The 12,226-nt window shown below is 39.4% G+C and overlaps 1 protein-coding gene across 1 annotated transcript; it reads left to right on the top strand.

The window, feature by feature from the left end:
• Nucleotides 1–559: 559 nt before the first annotated feature.
• On the top strand, nucleotides 560–5,003 carry LOC130932803 (uncharacterized). The gene is made up of 10 exons (XM_057862220.1): nucleotides 560–769; nucleotides 1,540–1,762; nucleotides 1,935–2,092; nucleotides 2,198–2,343; nucleotides 2,459–2,521; nucleotides 2,628–2,720; nucleotides 3,140–3,304; nucleotides 3,572–3,663; nucleotides 3,865–4,010; nucleotides 4,356–5,003. Exons 1-10 carry the CDS (start codon nucleotides 658–660, stop codon nucleotides 4,676–4,678), a joined length of 1,521 nt encoding a protein of 506 aa, XP_057718203.1. The 5' UTR covers nucleotides 560–657; the 3' UTR covers nucleotides 4,679–5,003.
• The last annotated feature ends 7,223 nt before the right edge of the window (nucleotides 5,004–12,226 follow it).

The following is a 12,226-nucleotide window of genomic DNA, read 5'->3' as shown; positions in this document are numbered from 1 at the left end:
TGCCAAAAAAAAAAACAAGAGTAAAAAATCAAGAAAATTGAGTTTGATCCAAAGAAAAAGTATAGGGAGACAATAAGAATACTAAACAATGTAAATAATGGGTATATTGAATGTTCAATTCAATAGATATACAGATGATTATGTTAATTTTTAGTTGTTTAGTGATTATTAATTTTAATTTGGTTTTCTCATACACAGTTAATAATAATTGAATGTTTAATTCACTAAGTGTGTAGATAATTATCCTAATATTAAAGTTTAAAAAACAATTTAAAAATAAAATATATTTTTATTTTATTTAATCAATTTTAGAACCCCATTATTAACATTGTTTACAAAATTTATTTTCTACTTAACAAATCCCTAATTAGTATCCCAAGTTCCGGACACCCTAACTTTTCATCCCATTCCAAAATCCATTACCCGCGTAAAAGGAAAAAATAAAAATAAAAATCGTTGCCTTAAACAAACGCGACGCGGTGCAAATCAAATCCCCAAAAAATAGAAATATAAATAAGCCACTGCCACAGCAGCGCAACCAGACTATTATTACTACCACTCCTTCAGTCCTTCCTTTGTCTTTAATCAAAATTCAAGCTTTTCAATTTTCAAGGCACAAAAAGAGCGCGGGTCTAATTCTCCTTTGCTTTTGCCATCATGGGGTGGTTCTCCACGGCGGCCGCCACCGTAACAACCACCCTCCTCTTCCTGTTGCTCTTCATTTCCTCACTTGCCGACCCAGATCACCATAATCCATCTACACTCTCAGGTCCCTTCTTCTTCTTCTACCTCTTCTTCCTATATGTTTTTTTATTTATTACTCTGTTCCCATTCTTCGATTTTCTGTTTACTTGGTGTACTCGCTTTTCAGTTGTTCCTACTTTGGTTTTCGCTGGAAACCCCAGCACATACTTCACTGATCACCAATGCAATGGGTTCTAACTTCTAAGCATATTTAATTGAAGCTTTCTCTTTTTTTATTTTTTTAATGCGTATCTGAGTTTAGGGTTTTTCTTAATTTGAAACATAACTTATTTTTGGGCGGTTTTCTACTTGCCCGAGGGGAAAATGAATTTTGGGTTAGGTGTTATTGACGTGTCTTGGTCTGTGTCTTTGTTTGGATATAGTGGAGTTTGGGTTAGTTAAGTGTTGAGTCTCATTGATCATCGTAGCTATGTTGGGGAAATTTGATTGCAACTGAACTTCTATTGTTTCACAGGGTAGAGTCCTCTTTTTGGTTTTGGGAAAAGAGAAAATGCCATTACTATACTACGTACTCAAGATATCGCAATATATAGTTGTCTTAGTCCAAAGGTGCTTTTGTTGATGGGTTTCCAGAAAAATCTTAGGGAGCTGTGTTCTTGTTTCCTGAGACAATAACTAGAATCACTCCCCTTTTTTTATATTGTGATTGTGTTATAGTGAAATGGTCACTTTATTTTATAGTATCATTAGTCTTCTAATTGTTCTGTTATGTTTTTCTATTTTTAATCCATCATTGTTGTATTTGATAATAATCTGAATGCTTTACAACTGCAGGTATTGATATTGAAAAGCCGATTCTGGATATCACCCCTGCCCCACTTTTGGGGCATTCGGCTGCTCATGGGGCTAAAGACACTTTTCGATGCGAACGTGTTCAAGTTTCTGGTATCTCAAGGTTGAAACTTGGTAGCTATGCCAGTTCATTCCATGTTTCTGTGGCCCCCTCTGCTGCAATCCCGGAGAGGTTACATAGCAAAATTCAGGTTTGTTTTCACAGGTATGTGCATAACTTTGATTATTCATCAATCATCGTAGTACTTTTCTTATTAATTTAGTGTTACAAACATCTCACTTCTTAGGTGCACACACCCACGCAAACATGCATCTCGTTTCAACTTCTTGCAAAACGCTATATGAAGTGTTTTTACTAATTTGCAAACTATGTTCAGGAATAATTCTCTTGGATTGTGCCAGTGTCAAAAGGATGAGTGGAAGAGGATCCAAAAGGGGATATGGAATTCTGTTATGTCACCTTATGACACCAAGTACATTGATGTGGGGATTAATGGTCAAGTTTCAGGTTCTGTTACAGTTGCTCTTGAAGAAGGTATGGTTCTTCCATCTCATAAGAAAAGAATAAGATTATATTATTGTGTTTTGTCAAGTTTTGTAAAAACTGGTGCTTATATGTGTGCTATTAAAAATTTTGCAGATTTTCAGCAGTGGCGCCTCATTTTTCTTGTGCTGGGATTGGCGCTGCTGTGGTTGGCTCCAATTATTAGTAGCTGGGTTCCATTTTATTATAGCACTTCAATGGCTATAGGGATCTTTCTTGTTGTTATAATCATTCTTTTCCAGGTAAACCAAGTATTTTCATTATATATATGGATTGCATTTTGTTTTATTTATTCTATTTTTGCCTTGGTTTGTTTAACATGTCGACTGACCTTTTTCTCTCCTAATTGTGATCTAGGGCATGAAATTATTGCCAACTGGAAGAAAAAATATCTTCTACCTTACCATATATGGATCTGTGGTGAGTTTGATTTAATTTTGGCCTTTGTTAACTTGAGTCTTAGTCTCTTCATGTTTCATGTAATTATTATATTATTCTTCTAATTGATTGCAATGTGCTGTTTCAGCTTGGAGCTGGATCATTCCTTTTGCACCAGTTCTCTCTATTTGTAAATTCAATACTTCAGAGTTTTGGGTTGAGTGAAGATATGCACAATCCAGTAAGTATTTCATCCATCTAATTCTTTTTTGGACATGCTTGGCGCCTATCTATATTTTTATGTTGTGCGATACTTATGTTGTGTCATGGAATGCATATTTAATGGCCAACATCTATATGGACCAAGATTCTTAATCATATTCGGAGGCTTCTTAAAACCCATATATGTTATTTGTTTATTTTTTTTACTTTTTACATAAGATGAGAAATATATTTTTGTAGGCTTCTTTAAACCCATATATTTTCAGTTGGTTATTGTCTAATTATTATCATCCCCCATCGCTAGTTTTCCCCTGTATTTCATGCTGGATAACTCTTGCTGAAATTTTTGACCATCTGTGTGTGTCTGTCCTTATGGGACTTGGCTAGTCTATCGCATCTTAAATTCTCATGTAACATATTTTGCCAATGCTTCTACAGGTTGCTGTTTTTGTACTACTGGGTATCATCTTGGCTGGAGCTGCTTTGGGCTACTGGATTGTTCGGAGATTTGTTATTTCAAAAGAAGATGGCACTGTGGATGCTGGGGTTGCACAATTTGTGAAAATGGCAATGTACATCATGGGAGTCACCTCCATTTTTCAGGTTTGCATTTATTCAATAGATAATGGGAAGAACAATATTGCTGTTATCTATTACTTTCCCATACAAGTAGTGCTAGGTCACCGTGGGATCACCTTGTGTAAATTATCATTGTTGTTTCCTGAAAATCAGTTACATAATGCTAGATACATAATGGGATAAAATACAAATTGAACTGTTGTCTGAGAATTTTGGACTCTTGCATACAATTAATTTGAGAATGTTCATTTCACATGTTTATTCTGAATTTATGTTTTTCATTTTTGTCAGAGCACTATTGATTTTCCTCTAGCAATAGGAGCATTGGTCTCTTGCGGTGCTGTTTGCAAGCTTTCTTCCTTGATAATGTGGGTTTATGACTGGTAAGTATAGCTTTTTCTGTGAGTTATTTTGTTCGTGTAAAGTCTCCTCTACTGGACACTTGTTAACATATTTGCTTTTTATTCTGGTTGCTTGAATGTCCAAAGATTTTTTTTCCTTTTTTGTTGTGGGCCACTTCTTTGGATGTCAAAACATTGCCATCAAGTTATCGACATGAAACATGACATTATGATTTCATGCAGGTATGAAACGTCAAGGAATGATAGCTATTCAAAGCAGTGGGCGAGAGAAAGACATGGTCGTGCTGAATTCCTTAGCAAGACGCCCCCTAAAGGGAAAGCTTGGAGAAACCCTAAGAGATCTCCATTGTTCGACTCTCCCGTGAGAGGTATGTTTTATGCTCAAACTTTTCTGATGTAAGTTTACTGCATATGCTTTAATCAAATCCCCTCACCTAATCTTTTCCTTTTGCTTTTGTTTGCGAGTCTTTGCCGAATCAAGCAATATCTCCTGGGAAATAGTTAAAAGAAATCAAACTAAATTGACTGATTAAGTAAATATTTAGTGGTAATAAGAACAGAGGAGATCAAGATGGCTCAACTTGCCGGTTAAATGTGCCATAAGATCCAATGCTTACAATAAATACTTGTTTTTTCTGATAAAATTTTCCTGTAAGTCAAAACCTGTGAAGTTTCTGGAACATTATGTTATAGGATCCGCTTATCTGTTTCAGGTGTGGTATCATTATCACCGACGCCTAGTATCACTCCACATTCTTCTGGGTCGCGAGCTGGGCAGGATTACTATTCCACCTTTCACAAGACCCGCAACAGAAAGAAGTTCATAAAGAATGAGTGGGATGAGTTCACGCAAGATTCCACTAGGCAAGCTATATCGGAGTTGGTAGCATCGCCAGAATTCACCGACTGGATAATTGACCATGCAGACAGAATCAAACTCCTTCCGACCGCAAGCTCAGATGAAGAAATGGGAAGCGAGTCAGATTCCACAGAAGTAGGAAGTGAAACTAGATGTAGAATCTTCAATTGGTGGTGACTATATGAGTATGAAGAAGAATGTACTAATCAGCATGCACCTTTTTTTTTTCTTTTTTGTTAGAGCTAGTGAGCAGTGACAGTAGTGTAAGTAGTTGGGTACTATGTTTATTGTAACGAGCATGTAGATATAATTTTGATAGTTGCCTTAATTTTCCAAATTGTAACCCTGGGTAATTTTACTGAATCCATTAGTTATTGCACGATTACCAATCATTTGTTGCTTCTCGTGTGTTATTTTATTTTTAATCTCGAGTTTTGGACTTGATAGAAATGGTGACAGGATTTGTGCATGATCAATTATACTATTTTTTCCCCTACCATGAAAATTTAATTATAGCAGTGACAATGAAATATTTTTATGATCAAGTTTTAGACAAGTCTTACGCCCACACGTAGAACAAAAAGCCTAATCTTATACAAATCTATACAAAATGGAGAAATTTGACCTGATATTTGACATCCAATTCAAATTAATCCCTAAAATTATAATGAACTCAATTCGGCTTCCAAAATTTACAACAGTAATTCACGTAAGCTCCTGAGCTGATTTTCATAAATAGTATATTGATTTTGCATGTTAACTTGCTAAAATGTGGACTTCTCGTCTAGATTTCATGTGACTAATATTTACTAGATCTCCTAGAAGTTTGATTGGCTCTCCAACATCCTCATAAATACATAACAAGTTCAATTTGAAAATTTTGCGACTTTAGTAGAAACAATAAAGCTTCTAGAGCTCTAATAAATTTTGATCACATGGAACTTAGGTGAGGAATTTACATCAAAAGTTAATATGCCAAATTAACACATTGTTAATGGAGATTAGTTTAAGGGTTAATGTGAGTTACGATTATACATTTCGGGGTCCAATTTGAGTCCATTGAAATTTTAACGTTCAAATTAAATCTGACTTCAAATTTTAGGGGCCAATTTGAGTATTAAGTCTTATAGATTCGATCTTTAACTACGAGAATAGAACACTTTTATATTGAGATAATACTCAATTTGGTCTCTCAACTTGCACGTGAATCTCAATTTAGTCCCTACAGTTTCAATTGTCTCTATTTAGTCTCCAAACTTTGCGAATATGACTCATGTTAGTCCCTGAGATAATTTTCGACGAACAAACATTAAGGCTGCGTTTGTTTACAGGGACAGGACACTGAGACACAAAATCGTGTTTGAGAGAGGAGACATGGACAGAGTGTAACACCCTACCATACAAAGACTTATGCTTAAGTCATAATTCAGAGATGGCAAGGTATTACGACCTCTAAAATAAAAATTTAGTACGTATAGTAGTATGAATGATTGATTATAACTAGGAGCATTTGTAGAAAAAGGGGTAAACAAAAATCGCAACTCAAAAGCGCAACACTCCGATCGATAACGTAACGAACAAGGGTAACCAACGCGAGATTATATATATACAAAGGAGTGTCAAAAACAGGAATATCAAGACTCAAAATCTGGCTGCGAAGATAACCGGTCCGAGCATAGTAATATATACATATGATAAAATAAGGAAAACCCCAAGGGAAACCCACAGGGACACAAATACATAAAACCTATTCTCCAAAATCTCCCATAAGAGGAGTCATCACAGTTTGTATTATTTAATGGAGATAAAAGTATCTAAACAAAACATATAAACTAAACAGAGTCCCCAAGAACAAGGAATCTTCGCGATTCTAGAAGTCTCCAGCATGCCTCAGCGGGAAACCTCACGTCCTGCATCTGAAAACCACAAAATCCGCATGGGTGAGAACCAGAGGTCCCCAGCATGGTAACAGCTTCCACATATATAATACATAATAATAGAGGAAAGCCAAAGGCAATCCTAGAACTTCCTCCAGATAATATCAACGCTTATAAACAAGCTAAACCATATAAGGGCATCTGACTAAGATACTTCAGTCTAACTAATACTTCCCTTTCCAATTCCTTCAAACCTCCCAACCACCAGCAGGAGTATAATATATCAAACACAGTTATATCAGACAAGGAATATACAAATAGGAGCAGTTAAGACATTTAGACAATTAGCAAGTAATATGCAGTCAAATAGGCAATCTCAAACAATTCACATAGTATGCATATGATGAATGCCTGTCCCTAGTGGCCGATGATATCATCTTGTCGGTTATAGAGCTAACCCGACAAGTCCTGGTCGCTAACCATTGGACTGTCCCTCTGTCGCGCATCCCCAACTCGAGTTATACTCGTTATAAACTTGATCATAAACATGATCCATATCCATCACCCTCACTGGTGAATATTTCGGGGGCGAGCTCATCCGGGTCTTTCACAGTGCCCGGCCACACTTACGACATAGGGTCAACAGAGTCTCGAGCCTCCACCTGGAGCACGTGGTGGCTAGCCACTGCTACTACCTAGGGAAACTCGTATCTCTGATAGTGGAAGTGCAAATCACAATTATCAATAATTCAGCATAAACATGCATGAATCCTCATCCATGGATCAACATCCATATCAGCCATTCCGGCTCACGGTTAAATCCATAACCAGCCAATATTCATAGCATACACAGCTATTCCGGCTCACGGTTAAATCCATAACCAGCCATTTCATTAACAATTACAGCCTTTCGGCCCCTGGCATAAGAAGCACTTCCACCACCATCCTCTGCATCTCACAAAAATCATCTTGATCCTCATTGATCATTCATTTTTCCCTTGCTTCACTCGCAAGTTACCTCATTCACTAGCCCCTTTCTAATAGCTAGGCATGTCATAATGATTTAAGACATAAATGGTGAGATCGGAGGCTTAGAAGTATGAGATTTGGCTTTTAAAACTAAAAAATCAACTTTGGGATGAAAACAGGGCCACGCGTACGCGCACTCCACGCGCACGCGTGGATGGCCTCAAAACTCATCGACGCGCAAGCGTCATGCACGCTAACGCGTGGATTAAAAATTTGCCAATCGACGCGCACGCGTCAACCACGCGTACGCGCGGGTGTTCTCGTGCCCCAGGCACAACACTGGCACAGTTCTGGCATAACTCTCTGTAAAATGGCTGGGCATTAGGTGCAGCACAATCGGCGCGCCCGCGCACATCACGCGCACGCGTGGATGGCGCTTTCTGGAAGATCGGCGCGTACGCGCCAGGTGCGCCCACGCGCAAGGGGTCATTCTGCTAAAAGTTTTCTAAGTTAAAAGCTGCAGAATTCACAGGTTTACACCCCAATCTTCCAACGGACATAACTTCCTCATTTTAAATCGTTTTTCACCCGTTCCTCGAATGGCATGGACATCCCGGATCCAATTTCATTTCTAAACAGATTTGGTACAAAACAGAGATCCGTAGTCCAAGTTATGTCCCATCAAAGTATGCCCAAAAACCATATTTTCATACAAAACCATAATATGCCATTTTCAAAACAAGCCATTTTCAACTCTTTTCAAAATCAATCAAAACATGCCATTTTCATCCCTTTTCTTTGAAATCAATCAAAATGTATCAAATTCAACATCAAGCCTCCTCAACTCACACATTGACACATTACCACAATTTACCAAAATCACTATCTCATCATTTTACCCCACTTCACCCAAGTGGCTCAAACTCAAACACATTGACATATCATATACTATTCCTCATGCCAATTCTCAACAACACCAATTCCAATAAATCATTATTGTACACACTCAACATCATACTCACCATCAACATGGTTCAACCCACAATTCAACCATAACCAATCATCAAGCATATATCACAACATGCATATTTCTCATACATTATACCACCAAGGCATCAATAATCATCATCACATATATGACCACATCATATATCTCAATCATTCAACAACATCAACAATTCAATGCCTATCTTAGGGCCTCTAGCCTAAGTATTTCCTACCACATTACATATTAGATACGGGAAACCGAAACCATACCTTAGCCGATTTTCCCAAGCTCCCCCGGAGCACTTCCAAACCACTTATCCACAAGCTCTCAAGGTCTCAACACCTCCAAGAATAGATTTTTCACCACCAAACCCTTTCCAAGCTTTTCAAAGTCACCAATCAAGCTCCAATATCCACACATACACAACCTAAGCCACAACCATCATATCCATACACAACATCTCAAAACCCAAACATCATAGAACAACAAAATTACACTAGGGTTGAGAATCTTACCACACCCAAGGTCCAAGGAGACAAGATTAACCTTCTCCTTCAAGAGAGTTGGGTCCTATAACATCAAAGAACCCAAAATCTCAACATTTTTGCTCATAAAACTCGAAAACAAGGCTGGAATTTCGAAGAGCAAAACGTGGCTTACCTCAAGATTAATTGTATGGGTTTTGTAGAGCTCTCCGCGGTGAACGCGTGGCCGCAAACGGAGCGGCAATCGGAGCTCTAGATCAAAAGTTATGGTGGTTTGAAGATCAAGTGAGAGAAAGAACTTGAGAGAGAGTTCTTCCCCCCATGGCCTCCATTTCAGCGTGTTTAGTGTCTCAAATGAGGAGAGAGAGTGCTGAAAACTAGGGTTTTGGTTAAGTTATGTTGGGCCAAGGGCCCACTTTGAGTTCGGTTGGCCCGGTTTGGCCCGTTCGGTCCAATCTTGGTCCGAATTCTATAAAATTGGTACCAAAATTCTCGTCTCAGTCTCCTCTATCACATTTAGCCATAAAAATCACATTTTAGGCTTTCTAGAATAAATTCTCATTTATGAGTTAATTAGCCGTTAATTAACCGGGTTTTACATTCTATCCACCTAATTGGGAATTTTGCCCACAAAATTCAAATGCAATTACCTGAGAATAAATGCGGATAATCCGTTCGCATCTCCGACTCAAGTTCCCAAGTGTGTTCCTCAACACCGCCTCGACTCCATGCCACTTTGACTAGTGAAACATCTTTTCCACACAACCGTTTAATACTAGTATCATCAATTCTGACCGGAGCCACTGGAAGCGTCAAATCTTCCCTTAACTGAACCGGCTCGGGTTCTAACACATGGCTAGCATCAGGAGTGTACTTCCGAAGCTGCGACACGTGAAACACGTCGTGCAGGTTCGAAAGATGAGGTGGTAGAGCCATCCGATACGCCACCGGTCCAATCCTCTCCAGGATTTGAAATGGACCAATGTATCGAGGATTCAACTTCTTTGCTTTAATCGCCCTACCTACTCATGTAGTCGGAGTAACCTTAAGGAAAACATGGTCTCCTTCCTCAAATTCTAAGGGCTTTCGCCTTTGATCGGCGTAACTCTTTTGACGACTCTCCGCCGTAAGCATCCTATCTCTGATTTTCTTGACTTGTTCGGTGGTCTCAGCTATCATTTCCGGCCCCAACAAGCTTTTCTCTCCAGCCTCATACCAACATAGCGGAGATTGACATTTCCTCCCATACAAGACCTCATACGGAGCCATTCCAATGCTCGCATGATAACTATTATTGTATGCAAACTCCACTAATGGCATATACCGATCCCAACTCGCCGGTTGGTCCAAAACACAAGCTCTCAACATATCCTCTAGTGTTTGGATCGTCCTCTCAGATTGACCATCTGTTTGAGGATGGTAAGCCGTGCTCAAGCTTAATCGGGTTCCAAAAGCTTTTTGAAATGCACCCCAAAACCTTGAAGTGAAACGAGGATCTCTATCAGAGATTATAGTAGCAGGTACACCATGAAGTCTCACAATCTCCTTTATGTATAACCGTGCTAGCTCCTCAAGGGTGTAAGTCATACGAATGGGCAAAAAGTGAGCTGACTTCGTCAATCGGTCCACAATCACCCAAATAGCATCAAAACCAGCCCTAGTCCTTGGCAATCCTGACACAAAGTCCATTGCAATACTTTCCCACTTCCATTGTGGAATCTCTAAAGGTTGCAACATACCGGCAGGCTTTTGATGTTCAATCTTTACCTTTTGACAAGTTAAGCACTTTGAAACATATTCCGCCACATCGTTCTTCATACCCAGCCACCAAAACATCGCCTTCAAATCATGGTACATCTTAGTACTTCCCGGGTGAATGGAGAATCCGCTTTTGTGTGCCTCCTTTAAGATATCTTGCCTCAAAGTGCCAACATCCGGCACAATGATTCTACCCTTGAATCTCCATAACCCATCTTTTTCTTCCGACACTCGCCACTGTTTTCCTTGCTCAATAGCCGGTAACACCTTCCATAAGGCTTCATCATTCTGATGAGCCTTTAGGAGTTCGGACTTAAAGTCACTTGAGATTTCTAATCTGCTCAAACACAAGGTTCCGGATACTTTTTGAGCACCAATTTTCAGACTCTCGAATCCCTTGAGCAACTTCTCCTCTTGAAGCATCATCCAAGCCGCATATAATGACTTCCGACTTAATGCATCCGCCACTACGTTTGCCTTTCCCGGATGGTAATGCAACTCAAAGTCGTAATCCTTCAGCAATTCCATCCACCTTCTCTGCCTCATATTAAGCTCTTTCTGATCAAAGAGATACTTCAAGCTCTTATGATCAGAGAAAACTTGGAACTTAACCCCATAGAGATAATGCCTCCACACCTTCAAGGCAAACACAACCGCAGCGAGTTCCAAATCGTGCGTAGGGTAACTAACTTCATGAGGTCTCAACTGTCGTGAGGCATACGCCACCACATTACGATGCTGCATCAGCACGCACCCTAAACCCTTTAATGAGGCATCACAATACACCTCAAATGGCTCATTCGGCTCGGGTAACACTAACACAGGTGCAGTAGTCAACTTTTTCTTCAATGTCTGAAAGCTCTCCTCGCATTCAGGAGTCCAAACAAACGGAGTGTCTTTGCGGGTTAACTTTGTCATTGGTAAAGCTATCTGTGAAAAGCCCTTGATAAACCTTCGGTAATAGCCAGCTAAACCCAGAAAACTTCTTATCTCTGTTACGGTGGTTGGTTGTTTCCAATCCATCACAGCCTCCACCTTAGTGGGATCTACGGCTATTCCCTTCTTACTCACCACGTGACCCAAAAACTTCACCTCACTCTTCCAAAATTCACACTTAGACAGTTTTGCATAAAGTTTCTTCTCCTTTAGAATCTGCAACACGGTCCTCAAGTGTTCCGCATGCTCTTCTTCAGTCTTGGAATAAATTAGTATGTCATCAATGAAGACAACAACAAATTTATCCAGAAACGGACGGAAAACTCTGTTCATGTAATCCATGAATATCGCAGGAGCGTTCGTCAACCCAAAGGACATCACAGTGTACTCGTAATGACCATAACGAGTCTTGAAAGCGGTCTTAGGGATATCCTCGCCCCTCACCCTTATCTGGTGATAACCGGATCGCAAATCGATCTTGGAGAAAACTCTAGCTCCTTGTAACTGATCCATGAGATCATCAATTCTCGGCAATGGGTACTTATTCTTTATTGTAACCTTGTTCAGCTGCCTGTAATCCACACAGAGCCGCATACTCCCATCTTTCTTCTTTACTAGTAGCACTGGAGCACCCCATGGAGAGACACTTGGCCGTATAAAATTCTTTCCCAACAAATCCTCTAACTGGGACTTTAGCTCGTTCATCTCTAAC

This window comes from Arachis stenosperma, chromosome 6, assembly GCF_014773155.1.
Source record: "Arachis stenosperma cultivar V10309 chromosome 6, arast.V10309.gnm1.PFL2, whole genome shotgun sequence".
NCBI classification, from domain to species: domain Eukaryota; kingdom Viridiplantae; phylum Streptophyta; class Magnoliopsida; order Fabales; family Fabaceae; genus Arachis; species Arachis stenosperma.
Note: the sequence above shows the minus strand (reverse complement) of the source record. Positions and strands in the feature narration are given on the sequence as shown.